The sequence below is a fragment of the Trachymyrmex septentrionalis genome, unplaced genomic scaffold, assembly GCF_001594115.1.
Source record: "Trachymyrmex septentrionalis isolate Tsep2-gDNA-1 unplaced genomic scaffold, Tsep1.0 scaffold54, whole genome shotgun sequence".
Taxonomy (NCBI): Eukaryota; Metazoa; Arthropoda; class Insecta; order Hymenoptera; family Formicidae; genus Trachymyrmex; species Trachymyrmex septentrionalis.
The window spans coordinates 905,887-928,562 of record NW_017305715.1 but is presented as its reverse complement, the minus strand read 5'-3'; the positions used below and the strand labels follow the sequence as shown (position 1 = coordinate 928,562).

Below are 22,676 nucleotides of genomic sequence, written 5' to 3'. Positions count from 1 at the left end.
TGCAAACAAGTGGTAATCGGAAGGAGCCAAGTCTGGTGAGTAAGCCGCGTGAGGTAGAACTTCCCTGCTGAGTGCTTCCAACGTGTCGCGAACCGGTTTTGCCATATGTGATGGAGCATTGTCATGAAGAAAAATGACTTTGTGTTGTCTCTTTTCTGATATTCTGGTCTTTTTTCAAACAGCGAACGGTTCAAATCGATCAATTGTTGTTGGTAGCGTCCAGCATTAACCGTTTCACAGGTTTTAACAGCTCATAATAGACCACACCCTTCTGGTCCCACCAAACACAGAGCATCGTCTTTCTGCCGAAGCGATTCGGTCGATGTGGATGGTGCACCTGGGTCTACCCATGATTTTTTGCGCTTGGGATTCTCAAAATAAATCCACTTTTCATCCCCACTAACGATACGATGCAAAAACGACCTTTTGTATCGTGCAAGCAAAATTTCACATGTGTTTTTGCGCCTCTCCATCTGCCTGCCGTCCAACTCATGCGGTATCCATCTTTCGGTCTTCTGAATCTTTCCCATCTCTCGTAGGCGATTGGAAACAGCATGTTGACTAACGCTCAATTGCTCTGCGAGTTGTTTTTGTGTTTGTGAATCATCTTCGTCCAACAATGCTTGCAATTCCACATCTTCGTACCTTTTTGGCGGTTTTCCGTGTTCCTTGTCTGCAACATCGGAGTCACCACTTTTAAAACGCCGAAACCATCGTTCACACGTATTTTGCGATGGAGCATGTTCACCATAAGCTTCTCGAAGTAATCGGTATGATTCAGCAGCAGTTTTCTTCAAATGAAAACAAGAAATTAATGCTGTCCGCGAATGCTCTTTGTTTGGTATAAATTTCGACATATCGAACACAGCAACACAACACTATGCAAACACTTTTTCAATTTATCACTCGTGCGCGTCTGACACTTGTTGATGGCACTTCAAAATGGCATAACAGTCGAATCTTTATACCACACACTGCATTGATGCGCCATCTGTTTTCTCAAATCCACATTTCATACTTGTACACCTGGTATAATAGACTGACAAGGAAAAAAAAATTTTTTTTAATCAAGCTCTTAGCTCAAAAGTTTCTATTTCATGGTTAAAAGAACATCCCTAAATTTTTATTTAAAAATATTAAAATTTAGAGATAGCTAGTGAACGATTTTTAAATCGGTTCCGATTTTCCTTAATATATGTTGGTTTGATAAGCAAAACTAGCTTAATCCAGATTTTAAATGTGGTATTGTATATTTTTTTTTGGTTGTTGAACACGATATGGTTGAACGCAATAATTTATTTAGCTCTACGAGATACGTCTTAAAAATACAGCCCGATTAATGTAAAAAAAATGATCAAATTTCGAGTTCAAGGTCGATTTTAACAAAGTTCCAAGCGTTCAAATGGATCGTTACTTTCCTCAAATTGTAGGTTTTCACCCAGAGATTGGAATTTTTTTGGGACCTTCTACTAAGGTTAGTTAAATGCAACTTTTAAAGGCCCTGTAGGAAGTTCCAGGAAAATTTCAACTAGATCTTGTTTTAGATGAACAAGCCTACAATTTGAGAGGAGTAACGACCCATTTGAATGCTTGGAACCTTGCTAAAATTGAACTCGAAATTTGGTCATTTTTAATTAAGTTGTATTTCCTAAGGCCGTACATCGTACAGCTAAATGAATTATTGTATCGTGTTCAGCCTAAAAAAACATACAGTATCACATTTAAAATTCAGATTATATTATATTATTTTAGCATTAAATCGAACATGTATTAAGGAAAATTGAAACGTTGATTTAAAAATCGTTCACTAGCGACCTTTAAATCATATTTTTGGATAAAGATTTTGGCATGAAATGGAAGCTTTTGAGCCGAGAGGCCGACTAAAACAAATTTTTTTTTTTTGTCAGTCTAACACAAAATGTCCTAGACATGAGTATTTATAGTCGATTCTTCAAGACTGTCTTAAGTAATGTCTTAAAATGCTGGTGTTCTGATTCGTGACATTTCAAGACTGAACTTAAGATGGTCTTGAATATAAGATCTGACTATGAATACCAGCCTTAATGTAATACAATAGCAAATTTCTGAGATAATTTGAAATGAAAATTGTAATACAAAAATGTCAAGACTGCAATAATTTTTATTGAGAATGATTTAATATTAGCTAATTAAATTGCTAAAATTCGTGCACTCAAGCATGGTATTTTACAGTAGTAAAGATGTTTAAAAGAAGAGAATAGAACTAAGGAAGTATTCTATTGTAAAAGGCAGTTTTTTATATTATTTTTCAGATTTTTTTTTTAAACATTAATGTAAATTTTTACGAAGAACTTTTTACAGGTGTATTTATTTTAACAATATTCATGAATTTTTTTTAAACGAAATTTTGGTATATAAAGACTGTAAAGCTCTCCTCGACCCAAAGGATTGGAAAAAAATAGTTATCCTAGTATTTGATGGATTATATGATTTCTCCTTATCTGAAACAAAATCAAAGTGTTTCTTAATCAATATGAGTGCGGTTAAGGTCGGAACTATGAGAAAAACTAAAGTATGAAAATTATTAAAATGACGGCACTAAGTTAAATCTGTGATTTTATGTTTTTTTTTGGTCTTTTGAAGAGTTGTAAAAAATCGAAAAAATTTTTTTTCCATGTAATCGTGATACCGATGATAATGATATATTTGCTAAAGCTGCACACACAATTGGACACGATCGGCCAGTAGAACTGAAGATATTCATTAAACAGTTTTAAAAAACATGATTTCGAAAAAAACATATTTTAAATTTTTTATACCAATTTCATGAAAATAATATTACTTACAGTTAATGCCAGGGTCTCTTTCTTCTCAAGAAAGTCCTGCGGAATTTTTTTTCCTACCTTATTCTCGAGTTTTTTTATAAGCGTCACTCAACTTTCGCTTTAATGGTCAATCCGGTTTCTTTTTCGGCAGTATACTAGTTTTTTTTTAAATCTCCATTTGCCGTGAATCCTGAAATTTGGATTTCCTCTCTTTTCTATCCATTTTCATTATTATTCAATCGATATTGCGTTCAGCTATACGTAAACACTTTTGCTACGCGCTTGCTACTGCTCTGTTCAATACTCGAAGCAACACTGAAATTTATTTACTAAACAAAACATAAATAGATTTCTCCTAGAACTATCCTAAAGGTGTGTTCTTGAAGGACCTAAATAACTTGCAACACTACGGATCTATTGTTCGGCGTACGATAATAGTCTAGCGGTCCTAATTCGATACTGTGCGCTGTTCGCTTTGAGGCGCTGTAACTTCTTCAATTTTATAAATATGACAAATTTCTTCTATAGACACAATTTCAATGACATGTAGTTTTAGAAAGAAAAAAATCGATTTTTAAACTTCTAACATTAGAACATCTCCTTAATGCTTGAAAACATTTTCTGTAGAATTAAAGAAAATTTTTTTAGTTATTTATTACATGAGGAATGAAGGCAATAATTATTTTGTTAATTTCTCATATTTTTAGCAATACGATATGGAAGAAGGTCAAGAGTTGATACTCAATTGAGATTCTTATTATTTAAGACTGTCTTAATTACAGTTAAGATGTCGTAAATTAATTGTAATACGATTGTATTAACATCTTAAAACGTTACTTATGAATACTATCCAAAGACTAATAGCGAATTTGATTGGGCGCACCTAATGCACATTAAAGCTGTCATATACAAAATAATGTAAAGATTTATACATAAACCTAGAAATCGATTAAATCTTGAAATATTCAATACGTTTTATTATACTATTAGGTAAAATATATACTTATACCATAATTCGAAATATTTGCATTTCATTTTTATACTTAAATTAAATCAGTGTACAACGGCTTTAATATGCACTAGTGCGCACTAGTTCTTCTAATCAAGGTCACGTGTGGTCAAGGTCACGTGTGATCAAGGTCACGAGATCAAGGTCACGTGTGGTCAAGGTCACGTGTGATCAAGGTCACGAGATCAAGGTCACGTGTGGTCATAAGTACGCGAATTAAAAGCATTTATTTTAGCATAAAGTATTACGCATATACAGTATCTTATACTCCACATACAGGAATTAGAAACATCTTGTATATACGAGTACGTAGGGCATTTGTAATATTAGAAGTTATTATCCCTGAAAATATCAGTTAAATCAAAAATATGTTCAAACAGAAGTTATATAATTTCAAAGGAGACAAATAATGATAAAATTAAAATTTGTTTAAATCGATTTTTAAGATCGCATAAAGATTGCTTTTACTTGTTTAAATGGAATAATATGAATTTTTTACGTAATATGATTCCCTTAAGTATTCTGCATTCAAAAATATTTAAGCAGAAATATCAAAAAATTAATTGTTTACAAGATATTCTGGTACATTTTAATTTAAAATATAAAATATCGTAAACTATTAATTTTTTAATAACAATAATAAGCTTTATTGATTTGCCAAAATTTATAAATTTATACGCATAAAACGCGATATATGTAGTTTCAGAATGACACTTCAAAAAAAGGTGTCAGTGAAATGTTATTTAGACTTTGATGAAAGATTTATAACAACATTTGCGCAACAATAAGTATCGAGCTTCATCAATCAACAATGATAACGTTAACAATGATACAATAGTAACTATGACGAAAAACAAGAGTATGAGAATATGAAATGAAAATAAAATCTACTGACATAATAAATTGACGTTAAAAACGAGAAGCAATGTAGAAGAGAAATAGATCTGAATGTAGAATTGTAGAGGAACAAATATCATTAGGTAAGAGATTGAAGTATTTGACTGCCACACAATATAAGAGACAGCCTGAAATTTATTTGTTATTCTGTACGATAAAAGAGGATAAGATAAAGACGATTGAAAACGTGTAGATAACGATGAAGCAAAATGAAGTTTCTCATTGAAATGAAGACAATCACGTAGGTAAGAAAAGTTATTTGAACATAAATATTACAATAACAAACAATACAATTGAAACAATACAAACGAAGAATGAAAGTCAATCGGATATTAGCTACGTTTACATCGAGAGACTTATACGCGGCCTGATCTATAATGCAAAATAGGTCTAGGCACCAATCATTTACACCGTAAGCAGCCTGAACACAAACTCTTTGAACTTTTCTTTGAACGACCCTTTAAGTATTTTTTGAACTTTTACGAGATATGATATATGTTCATTACCGACGACATGACATACATCGATTTGAGATTAACAAATGATGGTAGGTCGAACTATTTCAGGTCAGGTCACCAATAATCGAAGTCTGACCTACAACCAGATCTGGTCATTTCTCAAATGTTTAGCGAGGGATCTAAATAATTTAGGTCGAATTTGGGGTATATAGGCCGCGACCTAAATTCACGATATAAATGAAACCATTTAGCTAATTAGAAGCCTGAAACAAGTGTAAAAACATCAAATTTAGCATCGTAAAACAAAAGTATAAATTTTGAATGTGTTGTATCCAATTATATACATACTGAAATTATGTATACACAGTATTAACATACTCAACAAGAAGTTGAGAGACGAGCTTTTGTGAGGAGAGAGAATATAATAGACGGAGACGTACATAGGCAGGCAGTCCTACATTTAATGATTATATGTTATTAAAGAATCGGAAGGAATCACCAACATATCTTAATATCTGTATGCGTGGTGTAATGAGATGAATCAATGATATAACGAAAACAAATAGATGCTTATATAAAACGATATGTAGTTACATAGCTTGTAACATTTTAATTGTCCCATTTTATGTGCGTGCGTGTTGTGCGTGCATATTTTTTAATAATTATAAAATAATAAACAGTTGACGCTTTTGTATAATATAATTATTACAAATATCAAAATGTTATTTTTTTTAGCCAAGAAATAGTTTTTCTCCAGGTGCCCCTGTTAATTTGTATAATACAAATAGATGTACACAAAGAGAAACTACTTATCGAAACAATACTCCCACATCATCTCGATTTATATCCCATACGGGTGGATGCACTAGTTCATCATCTGGGAATAATAATATCCGATTAAAACTTGCAGATTGCTTGAATCAAAACGTTATTTCGAATAATGCAAATCAGCCAATTAAGTTACAAATTAATCAGAAGTAAGAGTTGTACTTCCTTCAATACTTTATTTTCTTTTATTTATTTTCTTATTTGTCGTCAATCAATTTTTCTTTTCTTAAAATATTTGTTATGTTGTAGGAAATCAATGTCGTCTGAAAGGCAACCTCTAATCATTCCAATGAATTATCAATCTATGATACAGTCCCAATCAATTAGCTGTAGATCTTTACAGAAACAGATTTTCAGAGATCCTGGAAGTGGTGGAGGGCCTGGTGTAGCCACCTCTAATTTATCTGTTACTCTGGATTCTATTATTACAGAATATTTAACCAATCAACATGCTTTGTGTAAAAATCCTATGGTAACGTGTCCACAATTCAATCTTTTTGAGTAAGTAATATTTCTATATTTATAAATAAAATAGTTGTATAGTATGAAAAATGCGATTATTTGTTTTATTTTGTTTATGTATGTACTTAAATCAGTGATGCAGATTCGAATTTAAATCGCTGCACCATCGAACAATGCATACTAAGAGCGTCACGTAAATGAGGATAAAGCGAAAAACCAAAAGTTGGAAATTTGAATATGGCAGAAAAACTTGTAACAAACAAGAATCTACAAATATTCTTGCAAAATTTCATTTCGATAAAATAATTTATTATTGCCGCCAGCTATATTTATATTTTTAGGAGTGTAGAGTAAGTATCATTCCATATCATTTTAATCATGGTAGTTCCTTCATAATTTTTTAAATTTTTATAATGTTATCACTTATTTATTTATGTTTTAAGAGTTAAAAAGTATTTTTTTAAATAAATTTGTTACTTACCATGATAGCCATTTTAAATCGGCACACAGCAATTTTACAATTTTCAAACATTTGTGTTAATTATTAATTTATTCTAACTCTTGTTTTATTTATTTGATCTGGATAATAAAAATTCATTTTCTTGAGACTAATCTTTTTTTTTTGCATTATTACTTTTTGCCTAAAATTATTAGTTTTCATGTTATATTTCTCCCCCCCCCTCCCTCTCTCTTTCTCTCACTCTTCCTCCCTCTCCCCCCTCTCTTTCTGATATAAATTTTACATTTCTCTCAATCTTTAATTCAAAATTTTATCAGGATGGGTACAAAACACCCTAATCAATTTAATGTGAATAGTGGTATATCAGAAAAGTACAAAGATGATGAAAAAAATTTGTTTTGCCTTCCAGTTTTTCAACAGGCTTTTCAAGATAAGTAAAGTATAAAACATCTAATTCTTTAATAACTATAACTGAAAAATGGAGGACATAAAACAAATCTAGAATTTGCATTGTTATACGTGCTGCAATGATAAAAATTGATTGAGATGATTTGCAGAATAAAAATATTCACAAAAGGTCAGCACCTTAAAAAATTAATGACCTTGACATATATTGTAAGTGTAAAAATTTTGTAATGATGTAAAAGAAAGACATGTTTTAATCTAAAAAGAATGGTATTTTGTTAATTCAAATAGAATAAATAAAATAAGAGCTACATATATATATAATAATTAACGCCAAATTGTAAAACTGCTATCGCTACCGATTTAAAATAATCGCCACGACATAAAGAGTAAAACATTTTTTTTTAATTGGTCAACTCTCTAAAAAAACATAAATAAATTAATGGTAACTTTGTCAAAAATTTATCAAATTTTGAAGTAACCAATCTAGTTAAAAATGATATGAAATAACCCCTATTCTAAGCCCTTGAAAATAGAAATATTTCCGACAAAGGTAAAAATTATTTTATCGAAATAAAATTTTGCATGCATATTTCTAGATTCTTGCTACAAATTTTTCATATACATTATATCTGAATTTTTTACTTTTTCTCATTCCACTCTAAATACACATGAGCCCAATCATGATGTAAGAGTACAATGAGTATCATTGCACATAATGGCGATATCAATACTGAAAATAACCAATCAAATGTTGCCCTCTATGCACTTTCCTGCGTATAATAGCGCTGGCATATTGGAATAGCCAATCAAATTTTAATCCAAAAATTCACTCTCTTACTGCGCATCCTCGAGAATGGTACTTCCACCTTGTCTTCTTACATCATGAGCCCAATAGCACCTCGGTTATTATTCACACTGCCACACGTGCGTGGCTCTCTCATAGCGAATTCGATTGGAGACACTAATGCACATTAAAGTCACAAATTGATGTAAAAATACATGTTTAATATAAGTATACATTAAACTGCGAAACCTTATTATCAGTACACCTTTGCCATGTTTCAAAATTTACTGCCAGTACTGAAAATCTACAGTTCACGTTACATGCACTATAGATTTTTAGTTATTGATAGTCAATTTTGAAATACAGCCTTTATTGTTGCTGCTTCATAAAAATGTATCAGGCATTTTATCATTTGAAATATTTGTATTTCATTTCTTTATTCAATATACAACAATTTTAATATGCACCAGTGCACACTAGTGTGTCCAATCAAATCCGCTATTAGAATGCATGTCTCCACTACTCATTGCTTATTGGTACAGCAGTTTAAAATTCGACATTTCAAATTTGACTCTTTCATTAATATTACAGACCACATAAATGTCCAGACCCATGTACAAAAAATTCTTCACCTACTAATGTAACAATGAGATTAACTAGACGAGCATTAGGAATGGATGGTAGAAGATTAGATAGAAGACATATTTATAGCCGTTTTTGCCCTATAAAAACTTTTCGGCCTACTGATGTAGGAGGGATTTTCACTTGTTGTACTTTTTCGGTAAATTTTAATTCATTGTAAATTATTCTAGTTTTTTTTACACTATTGTTTTGTTTCTCTCTTTAATCCTATTTTTGAATGCAGCCTTGCACACAATATCTCATTTTGGGCACCCAGACTGGAGACATCAAAATGTTCAATATCCATACAGGAATGGAAGAAGCAACTTATCAATGTCATGAATCATATGTGTATCATATGGAATGTAATCAGCGTGGTAATCTTTTGTTGACCACCACCGCCTGGAGAAGTCCTATGTCAATACTCTGGGACATAGGAGCGTTTTTTGAAATGAAATTTCCCTTAGAAAATGAAGATTATGTTGAATTTAGCAAATTACAAGATAGAATAATTGGTACCCAAGGCGAGAGTGCGACGGTAAATATATGTACTAATTCTATTAGCATTTAACTGTACTTAACTACATCGCATAATAAAAATGCGCTAACTTAATTTAAATGACACTATTTTAATAGTTAAGTTATCAGTAGCGTCTTATTTCACTTTCCAATTACTTTATATCTTAAAAGATCTTTCTAAGACTATTTCATATATATTTTTTCTATTATAGATATATGATATAGGAACTGGAAAACTATTAACAACTTTGACTCCGTCTATCTCAAATCAATATACTAAAAATCGAGCAACTTTTAGTATGAATGACGAATTAGTACTTAGCGATGGCATATTATGGGATGTTAATTCAGGCAAAGAAATTCATAAATTCGATAAATTGAATCAAATATTAAATGGAGTTTTTCATCCAAATGGGACTGAGGTTGTATCTAATACTGAAGTATGGGATTTGAGAACATTTCACCTACTTAAGACAGTTCCTACTCTTGATGAAATGGAAGTAATCTTCTCACCAGTCAACAATATTATATATGCTGTTGCATTAGACCAAGATAATGAAAACGATTCTCATTACGCAACATCTTTCAAGACTCTAGATGCTTTAGATTATAGTAATATTGGTAAGAGGGAAGCTTATTATTATATTTAAAAAACACAAAAAATATGTTATTACAATTTATAAGGGATTTCTAAACCGATTACTGAATTTGATCGAAGTCGATAATATAGATTTTTTTAAATTCCAAATTCGATAATAGTTAGTGGCATCTTTGATTCATTTCTTACATTATGTTATACAGGGTATCCCATTTTAATGTCCTATCTTAAATAACTTTTATTTAGGATCTTAGAAAAAAATATTTCAGACAAAAGTTGTATGGCTTTGAGGGGGACATAAGATAGTGTCATTAGTTTGACCTTGAGTAGTTACTTGAATTCGTTAAGATCAATGTCATTGGAGATTGTTTCTCTTATTTTCATTTTTGCGTAAAAATAAATCTTTGGTGCAAAAATGAAAATAAGAGAAACAATCGAGAAAACTTAACGAATGTTATTCCAGTTACGATCCTGAACGAGGTTTTAGTCGTCAGCCGGACATCTTGGATAATGCTAATGCTGTAACTTGCAAGCCTTACAATTCGAAAAGTACTTAATAAAAATGAACTTAATTATAGTGTTTTGGAAAGCTCTGGATGATCTACAAGAATATGTAATAAAAAGTAGAAAGTTCCACTTAAGAAATTAAAGGTAACCTTCACGTGACCTTCAAGCAACTACTCAAGGTCAAACCAATGACATTATCTTACGTCCTCCTCAAAGCCATACAACTTTTGTCTGAAACATTTCTTTCTAAAACCAAAAATAAAAAAATTTTTTGAGATGGGATATTAAAATGAGACACTCTGTATATCGTTTTATCTTACTCAAACGCATATATACATCTATCCTTATCTAACATATGTCAACACCATCTATCGCAAAACCGCACAACTACTGCTACACGGAATTTTGGCTCTATTGACATTCCCAAAGCATCCGTGTACACATATTTTCCATTCGGTGAAAAAATTTTTCTTCTAGAACTTTCTATTTTACTTTCAATTTTAGTTCTACAAACTCGGTATCGTTCGTTCTAGTAATGCGATCTTAGCTGCACGCTTATTTTTATAATAAGATATGGACTCTAAAACTCTTATATTAAGCAAATATATATCTGAAGTAACAGCTGTACGAGCCAAAAGTAAGTTTTTTAACTTTTTTTCAATTTTCTCTTGAAATCCAGTGCAGCTGAGATTCTGCGTAATTCTGTAATAACATTTTATAATCCATAAATTCATTAACTGCGTTAATTCTGTAATAACATTTTATAATCCATAAATTCAATTCGGAGATTTTTCATCGAATGGAAATGATGGTAAAATAGGACGACTTTAGCATCCTCTTAAAAGATAAGTTTTATTTTATGAAATATGAATTTTGCTATAAATAATTAATTAAGATTATTAATTATGATTAATTTCATATATTAATATTTCAGCAACTTGTGATGTGAAAAGGGGAATTTATGGTCTTGCCTGTAACAAATTTGACACTCAAATTGCTATAGTAGAAAATATGGGTGAATTCTCTAGCATACAGGAATCATGTGTTAGATTATATGATGTGGGAAGACGAAGAGACGATGAAGATGAAGCTGATGAGGACGATGAAGAAGATGATCTTGATGCCAGTGATGATGATGCATCTGATAATGCAGATGGTAAAAATTAATATTATATTAATAAATAGATAAGATTTATTGTTCCCTAATGGGATTACAAGAACTTCTGTTTTCAATCTATCCGCATGCAATAAACAAAATTAACTATATATGTATTTATGGTATAAGAATATAAGGTATTTCATTGCGTATAATAGTCGGCAGACTAAGAAACCGATTCTGTAACTCTTAACGATAGTCGTTGATGTCATTGCGCAGATATTATGTAGAGTAACAAAAACTGCGCAATGGCATCAACGACTGTCGTTAAAAGTTACAAAATCGGTCTCTAAATAAGAACAACCAATCAAATGCTTGCTCTAAATTTACGGCAACACTTTGATTAGTCAAAGAGTAGCCATGTTCAAGACGACTGCGCATCCTTGAAAATGAAATTATATTTTTATACCATGTATTTACAAACGTACGCCACCTACTTAATCCAATTACCACGCCACAACATATACGCATTCAACATATACTCATTCCAAAATCACGCAATATACTTACACGCTTTCTACTACGATTGTAAAAATCGTGGAATTAATAAGATAAAACACACACATTGCGCACAATGGCGACAGTAAACTGGAAATAATCAAATGTTCACCAATATGCACTTTCCTGCGTATAATAGCGCTGTTTATACTGGAACAGCTAAATATATAGCTATAAAATGCCACTCAAATTCATACTGCATATTCACGGGAGTGTGTGCTTCACTTTATTAATTCCATCATGGTAAAAATCCAGCGTCCTATCAACATATACACACAAATCAGCCATCCCTATCTCGACACGCGCGCGCGCATACACACGCCACAGTCGCTCTGATCGATTTCTATTTCTTTTTAGCTCTTACTAGCTGTGTTATAATATTATGTTATCGTAATATTTATCATTAAGATTTTTATATCTAAATATTATTATCACTAAGTTATAGTACTTATCATTAATTATTAGATTAAACAAACTTACCTAAATGAAGTTCGGTCTTCATTATGTTCCTGGTCTCGTCCAGATAAGTATAATTTATAGTAGTGCGCCTGCATACACACATTTCGACAACAGTATTTAAAGTACTGCCAAAAACCAAAGCCGATGTTTGGCGCTTCCACTTCGCGTGCTGTGAACCTAGTTCTTCCGCACGCCGCCCAGCCTGCGCTATCTTATTCAAAGCTTCCGCAGCAAATCGCCTAAATCAAAATGAGCCGATGAAAGAGGGTTGGGAGATCCATCTGGACGAGACCAGGAGCATAATTAAGATTGAATTTTACTTAGGTAAATTCGTTTAATCTAATAATGATGCTTTCTTAAGTCTCGCGTCCGAATGGATGTAACGCTTGATTTGCCGCCTGTTTTATTCTCTGGGAGAGAAAATTCAAGACCGATAAAGAGGATTAGTTGAAGTTACCTTTTGGTTCCTGCGCTAAGAGCGCAACGTTAGACTAATCCTCTGTTGAGAATCATTCTCTGATTAACATTCAATTTGTTGAAGAGTCGACGCAGATTCTAAATTCGCAATGTTATTCTATCGCTTGATCAGATGTAAAGCGACTTTCTTGCTCACCGTTTGCTGATATGTGATTACTGCTAAGATATGATAGCGTTAACTTCTCAGTCTTTTTAAGTTTGATCCATCGGTTTACTGTTTTAAATGCAATTTGAACAATCTTGCACGAAGAAAATGATTGTGTTGAAGGATCTAAAAATTAATTAACAGATCCGAAAATAAACTCCGTTAGACTCCATCAAAATAATTTTGTAAGATACTTGAGCTGATTGCTAGAATCTTACTCAAAATCTTTTGCTGTTTTACTCATTAAGCTTGATCCTCTTCATAAAACAAATAAAATTAGATCTCCAAGTCTATATCCAGCAGAGAAATGTTCTCTCCGTATGAGTACGAGATGAATATAGAATGTTACATGAGATAAAATGATTGAAATTGAAAATCAATGAAATCGATGAAAATCAATGAAATTGAAAATCAATGATAATTAATTCTGGAAGTAAATTTATAGTGAATTCGGCAGACTGCACTAGTGCGCACTGAATGCAAACTTTTTCAGTGCCACGCATTTGGCTTGTACGCACTATATTAGTGTGTTAAGGTTCCAAGAACTCTGCGTTGACGGTGGTGACACAGAATCAAATGGCGGTCTGGCGAAACCAGTAGCCACACACTCAAACACGAGTGCTTGCCTTCGACGCGCCGAACGTGACGAGACAGCGAGCTTCTTCTCACACTAGTCGCTTGTTTCGAGAAAATGCTTTCTCGGCAATCTCGGCCGCTCGGTAGCCCTCGGCATCAATAAGGGGCGAAGAGCATTCCAAATAATACATAAGTTTTAATAAATTATAGTAATAGTGTATCCCTCCCATTAATCCAAAATAGTATAAATTATGTTAAAACGCAACAGTTTACGAAATTGAATTGTTTATGATTTTTCATGCGCGATATTTTTTATATATCTTCTCCATAAACTCGAGTAGCAAGAATAGTTCAATAGAAGTAGAATTTTACCGGAAAAAGATTATAAACTAGCATTTCTCTTCACGAAAATCTTCGAAAGGCCATCAGAAAAGAAATGCGTATGTTTGAAACTCGAGACTGTGAAGAAAAAAATCGAATAGTTGTAAAAAGCACATTTTTCGCTTATAAAACGAAAGATATTGATTGTATGAAAAAAAGTTCGGTATGAAAAATGTAGGTATTCGAAATATCTACAAAATGAGACGTGGAACATTAAATCGATCTATTAGTTAGAAAAAAAAAGAAAGTAGAAAAAAAATAAAAACCTCTAAAAAAGGCCTTTTTTCACTCGCTCTCTATTCACTGAAATTTAAACAAAGCTTTGAAATTCTTGTAAAATGTAGCCCTAATAAATGCCCTAATAATGTATGTCCTAAATAAATAAATTTAGCCCTAAACGAGCCTGAAATGTTCATTAGTTTTTGCAAAAAGCCGCCGCAATTACTCAGGAGTCTTAGGATTATCGTATTCGGTAAATGAAGACTGACTCAGTGTAGTGCTGAATTTATATTCAGACCAATCGAAAAAACTGAACAAATTCAAAAAATGCTGCACCGACATTTTTGACAGTGATTCTGCCCTTGCGCCATGTCAAAGCAGCACCAGAGCATGTGTGCCGAATTCGCCATTAGATTTAAATGAATTAATTAGTTATTATTTTTAATTTTCAAAGTGATAATTAGAGTGTTACGATTAATCTTTAAAATGGCTTAATTGGAATATTTTTATTTTAATAAGCAATTAACGACGTTTATTTCCTGGATACTAATATATTTAACCTTTAATTTTTTTAATTTTAAACGCTGAGAAAAAACGTTTTGATGAAACTTAGCTGAGATAAGGTACACTAGGGGCCTAAGGCCCTAGGACATATTAATATAGCATTTGACAGATATATGAAACAAACATCTCGGAGTCTATGAGCCAAAAGAGAATGAATAAGGGAGATCAGGCATCAATTATTAGATCCGAATCAGAATGCAAGTTGCGTAAAAAGAAACTGCAATGGACATAGAGTGTATGCAAACATACATGGTGTATATGTGCCATTTTCCTATTACTATGATTAGTATAAAAGATCCGTGACATAAATTATGATTTATAGTTTCTCAAAATTGACGTTATCTTCCACCAGTGGACTCCAAGGAAATCTGCGGACGGACATTGATAATCCTGGAGGCACAAGGTCATGTTCCTCAATGAGTCAAAAAAGTTTGGGAAACTATGTTACATACGATTGACATGATAAAGAAGAAATGCATCTGAGGATGAAATAAGAAATCTGGAAGTCTGAGCTCAATTAACCGTTTAGAGGACAAGTAGAAACATCAAATTGATGTTTAACCTTTTTAAAAGGCACTGAGTTATATGAATAAATTCTGATATCTTAATTGCGACCAGAATTGATTTCATATGAGATTGTAACAAGGACGGGAAAGCTTGATTGTCGCTGATTATGAGATAGTTATGGAATATTTGCGAATCAGCTGATTTTGAAGAATTAAGTCTGAAATGGATATAGATGCTTGTTAACTTCAACCGAAGGCCCAGAAGCTGAGGAAGACCCAAAGGAAAGTGTACGGTATTGACTGCAAAGTTCCTACCAACAATGTAAAGCAGAATAATGCTTGTTAATCGAATCTGATATAGAGACCGGTCCGGTTGGAGTCGCTGATGATAGCATAAATTAGTAAACTCTTCACCGCCATTATGTGAATGGCAATATAAGATTGATCTTATCGTACAATAGCGTGATATTGTAATTATAACATGATTGATTCTATCGTACAATGACGCTATAATAATATAGCTCTTTGGCTTTTCATGTCAGTGCTACAATCTTGGTGAAATAAAAAATTGAAAGAATCTGCTAATGTAGGATAGCGTTGTTCTTGTTAACAATTAAAAATCTCGCAATCGCGAAGATCCGCTGAGAAGCGACGAAAGGCGTTGCTTTAGCCAAAGACTTGTCAGTGCATATGTACAGTGCAGTGTATTAATTCGCTGGATCATAGTAACGATCCGACTTATCGAAAATAAGAAAATGCAGTACTAAAAAGTTCATAAAAAACTCTGAAAAAATTCTTAGAGTTCTATGAGAAGAAAATAAATGAGACTTTTGTCTCTTGCAGTTTTTCTGTAAAGTTGATAGTATTTGAATAAAAAATATCGATAAATCGGACCGCTATGACCCAGCGAATTAATGCACTGCAGTGCACGTCCTTGAGACATGCTCCGTTCAAAGAAGTAAACCAGCAAAGCGCATGGTCTTAGAAACTTTTTGGTAAGGCAATAAATTGTGTAATGTCGTGTTATTGCGTAAAAAAAACGGACTCTACTAGGGAACTCAGTAGTTTTACAAGCGCAGGGATTCTATCACTTTTGAAGATAGCCTTGTCGATGATGCGATAATTTGCATGTCAATTTCATGCGGTGATCTTAAACGATCACCCAAGTACTAACCTTGCTCAACGTTTGGACGTGAAATGGAAGTTGATGAATACCGACTGCAGTCTTTGTCGATTCTAAATTCTTACCGTTAGAAGAAGCTCGTACTAAGGCGGCTATCATTTGCGAGCTATTCATAATAGCATAACGGCGGCTTCCCACTTAGATAGTGTACTATCATAATTGCTTAGATACAGCCAGCTGATCCTCATTCCACAACTTGAGCATGTAGCTAGATCAGCATTGTCTTAAAAAATTTATCAAATTGATAATTGCTTTAGCATTTGACTCGGCTTAGCCAAATTGTGTGCAGCGGTGGATCTCGAATAATTCGTGCCAGCGTTCACACCGTTAGAACATTGAAGTCTTGATGAGGGTGACTATTCAAGTTCCTTCATTCATTGAGTGGGCGACCATTTACCAGTCCTTTGACTTAATATAGAAAGGATCTATAGATACCTTTCAAATCACAGATGCATCGTTTTCTTATTGAAGAATTTTCAATAAGAAAGAACAATGAGAGAAACTAGCCTTCGGATGATTTTCGTAGAGCAATTATTCTCTACAAACATCTCTGAGGTACTAATCACAACGATCACCTTTCGTTTAATAACAGCATTGGTTCCTGGACTCTGATTGAGAGCGATGAAGACAGGCTCCTGGAGAATGAAGCGAGTGGAGGAGGCGCCTTCATCAAGAATGATCGGCGCCGATATTGCGATGTGCTGATCTCCTTATTCTTGAGCATCTGCATCTCATGTTTAAATCACAGTCTAAAATGAGTATCATCACTAAAGCTATAATGGGCCTCTTCCTGAATGGAATCTGAACAAGAATTTCAAAGAATGTCGTTATTATTGAAAATTTCTGACGAGATTAGATATTAGTACCTGGGTGTCCGAGCTTATCAGCTTGGATTTAAAAAATCCGAACGCGCGGTAAAATGGAGGCAGGAGTCATCTTCGACTCTACTCGATCGCTAGGCTCTCAGCGATCTATATTATGGAACGATAAGAGATCCTTATCTCGATTTCTAAAGAGCGTTGACACAGATGACTGAGAAAACAACGTATTTGGCAGAAGAAACCATTATGTCTTCTTTTTTTTGCCGAAATTTTTCCGCCCTCGGCGAAAGAAGCTGCGTCCACTTTACTCAACTGCTGCTCGTCTCCATCTCCAGAAAATGTCGGTGTTCGCTCTGCGGGAGGAGGAGCCGCACTCTACTCCATTCGACCGCTAATGTGATCGATAAGAGGAACTAGAATGGATATAAAGAGAGTGCCAAAGCATGAAGAGATGCCAATGCATGTGCCTATTGCTGATTGATTCTGCCATTAAGTGTCCTTACTATTAGTTAGAAAGAAAAGGTTAGAAAGAAAACGAAAAATTGCATCATATAGATAGGACGTAGGACACCAAATGACGATTTCTGGCGTCACTCTTTTTATATCCATTTTAAGAGAAACGCATTTGGCACGCCACCTGATCACTACGTGCAATCGGTTCTTCGATCGTATTGCCGTACGATCGTATTAGCGGGAAGAGGAGCGCTCATTCTACTCGACCATAGATGAGAGTCACTGGATTCTCATTTACCTACGACATTTCCTCTACCGACGACCTAACCTCAAGGGATTGGTCGCGGGAGCGTAGGCCGCTTTGGATGACTCGAGCGAATCAGAGTTCGCGAGCATGGTCAGGAAGATCCTTGAAATGGTCATTTTGGAAATGAATGTGGGAGTGTTCTTTCAGGATCAATGTTCCTCAAGGTTTGGTAGAACCTATACTCACGTTTGTTTCCTTAAGATAAAGCAGCAAGGCTTCGCGTAAACCCTACTACTCCCAGCTCTACAAGTTTAATCTTAATAGATAATAGTTGAGAGTTTTAATAATTTATAATAAAAATTCGGTTTTACTTAACTAACATCCTTATGCGAGGCGAATCTACTACATTCTGGATTACATATCTAAAATTTAATTTTATGGGAAGAAAAAAAAATAAAAAAGAAGAAAAGATATTCGTTCTATTTTGCTGTTAATTACTTAATTGCTAACCATTAATGTAGTATACATTATCATTAATATAATGTTAATATACGCTTTTATTTATTATTTAATAGAAGGGCTTCTTTGAAAAAGATGAGATATTCTTAGACATTCCTTAAAGGTATATAAACGTTATCTATCTATCGGTTTAACTAAAACATGCCCTTCGAACTTGAAAGATATAATAAAGTTTTAAAATAAAGGTGAAATATCAAAGTGAAAATGAAATACTAATCTAGAAGTAAACTAAAGATAATATAAATTGATAATAGGAGAGAGAGATCTGCCAGGATGTAACAGGGGCTGCGCACAATGAAAGGAATAGGAAACAGGGAACAAAATAAGAATTCTAACCTACTAGAAACTGTGTATTCCACAATACATGATTTCTAGTAGATTGAAATTCTTATTCTCTGTTTCCTATTCTGTAGGAGCTTGTATAGTGTAAACAATTGATGACAACAGAGAAAAATATCAAGGCGTTCCTCGTCTCGAACTCAGACCTAGTCTCCTCCGAGTTGGTAAACTTCCTGAGCCACACAGCTCTGACGCTGATAGCTCTCTGTTGGGCCTATTTCTTCTAAATTTCTTACAATAGATATCTATAGGATTTATGCAGCATGTATATATAGAATAACATAGGAAATTTTTCTACAAGGTTTTACATAGGAATCTATGACATCAGTCCATGAAAAGAGGCTCATATAGGATCGCATGAGAAAAAGAATGATATGCACGTTGAATCGTACCTAAATGATAAACAGGATGTCTCGTATTTGGGACTATTTTCGTGTGCAGATTAAGTAGATTAAACTGAGTCGAAAAGTCCTGTATCATTTTGCAATTTTTCAAAATAGTTTCTAAAAATTGCCGAATAAGCGGGTAAAATCAACGCATAAGATATTTTTTAGAGTTCTTTATGACATATTTTAAAGATGTTTTTCGAAGAACTCTTAAAGATATCTTAAAGTTGTCTCAGCGTCGATTTTAAACATTCATTGGGTAATAATTGCGAAAATTGCAAAATGATAGAGGATCTTTCGGTTCAATTTATCCGCTCTATCTGCACACACATAAAAATAGTTCCAAATATTTTGAGATACTTTGTATAGTCCCAAAATAGTCACAAATATTCTGAGACACTCTGTATAGTCCCTATAATATACATATTAGAGTGTGTACACAAAATGCTATAACAGTCGATTGATGTAATTTCACGTGAAAATCTTAAGATAATTTTTTCATAACTCCAAAAATTGAAAGTCACGTGATGAACAAGATGTGTTTTGTGACTCAAAAAAGTCATGAGTATATATTTTCCTTATGACAGTCAAGATTATTTTTCACCCGACGTGGAACATATTTCGTTTATTAACTATTATCGTAGCTTCCAGTTTTTGGGAGTTACGAATTATTATATTCTCTCAAGTTGATATAGGAATACTCATGGGAATGCGGAAGAGATGCGTCATGGGAACTAAAGACCTATAGGATACTACACTTTGACGTATAGGAACATGTACGAGGTCAAGTCAATAAGTTCTTAGAAAATCTGTTAGAGGGTTCTCGCAGTGTCATGTCACATTACTTTTTGACAAGTAGCATTTTTCAGCTGATTACTGTCAAATTTTGAGCGGAATTTATCGCGTGGTTTTATTTCTGTAATATATCCAGGATAGGTCTCGCAACAAAACAAGAGGTCGTATCACTTTTAGATAATATATTCTAAAAAATCGCGGTAGATAATATAAAATAATACGCTCACTGGTCTTGCCATTACAAAGGAATGATCGGTCGGGAGAGCGTCTCGCTTCGTTTTGTCTAACACGCCATCTCCACAGCGCTGCGCGGAAAGAAAAATATATTGCCAATAGTAGCACTACTTACAAACATTTAAGTACTACACTACAATTTCTGTAGATGATTAAAGCGAATAGTCTTTGTATTTTTTGCAAAATGGAAAAAAACGAGTTTCGTACAGTGATCAAACATCTACATATGAAAGATTTAACGGTGAAAGAAATCAAAGCCGAGTTGGATAATGTTCATAACACATCTGCACCAGCGTTTTCGACTGTAACCAATTGGGTGAATGAATTTAAACGTGGTCGTACATGTGATGCATCTCGTTCGGGACGTCCAATTGAGACTGCTACGCCAGAAATCATCGATAAAGTCCACGATATTGACTGATCGACGAGTGAAAGTGCGCGAGCACTTGTTGAGGCCACAGGCATATTACATAGCACAGTGATTTCAATTTTGCACGAACAATTGAGTATGAAAAAGCTATCGGCAAGATAGATGCCGCGTTTGCTCACTGTAGACCATAAGCGCGACTTTGTGCCGATTTCAAAACAATGTTTGGAGATATTTCAACCTAATCCAAATGAATTTCTGCGTCGATTCATTACTGTGGACGAAACATGAATCCATTACTTCACACCCGAGACGAAGGAACAGTCAAAACAATGAACTTCATCGGGTGAACCAACTCCGAAGAAAGCGAAGACCGTGAAGTCGGCCGGAAAGATGATGGCTACAGTTTTTTGGAATGCACGTGGTATAATTCATATCGATTACCTTCCATCGAAGCAAACGATCAATGGCGATTACTATGCAGTCTTAGTGGACCGTTTCAACAACATTTTAAAGAAAAAAAAAATGTCCCCATTTGGCGAAGAAAAAAGTGCTTTTTCATCAAGACAATGCACGGGTTCACAAGTGGGCACAGATGACCAAATTCAACGAATTCCGCTACGAATTGCTTCCCCATCCAGCATATTCGTCAGAGGTCCTCTGCGACTTTTCTGTTTCCAAACCTGAAGAAATGGTTCGGAGGAAAGAGATTCACTACCAGAGAACAGCTCATCGCCTAAACAGAGGTTTATTTTGAAGGGTTGGACAAATCATATTATTCGGACGGCTTAAAAAAGTTGGAGAATCGTTGGATCAAGTGTATCGAGCTGAAAGGAGACTATGTTGAGAAATAAAAATGAATCGATCAAAAAAAATGTATTTTACTATGTTTTACTAAAAACTTATTGACTTGCCCTCATAAGTTGACATAGGAGATGTGCATACGTCATCCTTAGCCTATAGGCATTTTCAGTTCCCATGGGGCACCTCTTCTTTGTTTTACGTGCGCCTACATGTTGCTATACATCAAATTAGTATCCTATAGACCTTTTAATTCTGAGGCATCTGTCTATATTCCTGTGAGTACCTCTATTATCTTAATTGCATTCCTATAAATGTCCTACGTATACCTATGCATGCGCAAATTCTATAGATAATTACACAAACTCCTACAAAATCTTATAGTCCTCTATAGGAACCCATGAAAAAACGCATAGGAATTTGCAGCAAGGTACATTTTAAACACTATTGTCAAAGCGTGCGCAGGCGCACTACTACAAGTCATATTCGTTCCGACGAGACTTAAGGGAGCATGATACTATATCTTAATATTTCTCAAGTACTATATTTTTATTTATTTGTAAACTAAATTGTAATGTTCAAATGTGAAACTAGAATTTATTTGCATTCTGTGAAAATAGACGGTGATAATGCGGATGCTGGTGCAGAGGATGGTGATGATAACGATCAAAATGACAGAGAAAATAATGATGATGGCGAGGATGAGGATGGTGGAGATGGAGATGATTCTGGTGACGACAGTGCAGATTATGATCCTAATGTTGACATTCATGATCTATCCGATGATTTCTCTTTGTCAGACATGGATGATCTAGAGATATTGTTTTCATGAATGCCATTAAGAAATACAATTTTGTTTGCGTGCGCGGATAGAATTAACGATACATACAAGCACGGACACACACACCCACATCTATCCATTCACACACACATACACACACATGCGTGCGTGCGTGCGTGCGTGCGTGCGTGCGTGCGTGCGTGCGTGCGTGCGTGCGTGCGTGCGTGCGTGCGTGCGTGCGTGAGTGTGTATATATACATATATACACATAAGTATTAAAAAGGAATTTTATTATGGTTATTAATTGAATATTCTAAATGTATAATTACAACTAACTTTTCTATTGTAATTTGGATATTCTGTATTGGTTTTACACAGAAATATCTGGGTATCAATCATGAAACTTTATTTTAA

At 33.9% G+C, this 22,676-nt stretch overlaps 1 protein-coding gene across 1 annotated transcript in view; it reads left to right on the top strand.

The window, feature by feature from the left end:
* Positions 1-22,412, top strand: part of LOC108752109 (protein mahjong) — a 99,600-nt gene extending 77,188 nt beyond the window's left edge. Inside the window, exons 10-16 of the mRNA XM_018492734.1 lie at positions 5,904-6,145; positions 6,246-6,497; positions 8,702-8,891; positions 8,976-9,269; positions 9,463-9,871; positions 11,290-11,511; positions 22,102-22,412. Coding sequence (XP_018348236.1) covers positions 5,904-6,145; positions 6,246-6,497; positions 8,702-8,891; positions 8,976-9,269; positions 9,463-9,871; positions 11,290-11,511; positions 22,102-22,313 — 1,821 coding nt within the window. The 3' untranslated portion in view covers positions 22,314-22,412. The remainder of the gene's footprint in view (positions 1-5,903; positions 6,146-6,245; positions 6,498-8,701; positions 8,892-8,975; positions 9,270-9,462; positions 9,872-11,289; positions 11,512-22,101) is intronic.
* Positions 22,413-22,676: the final 264 nt, after the last annotated feature.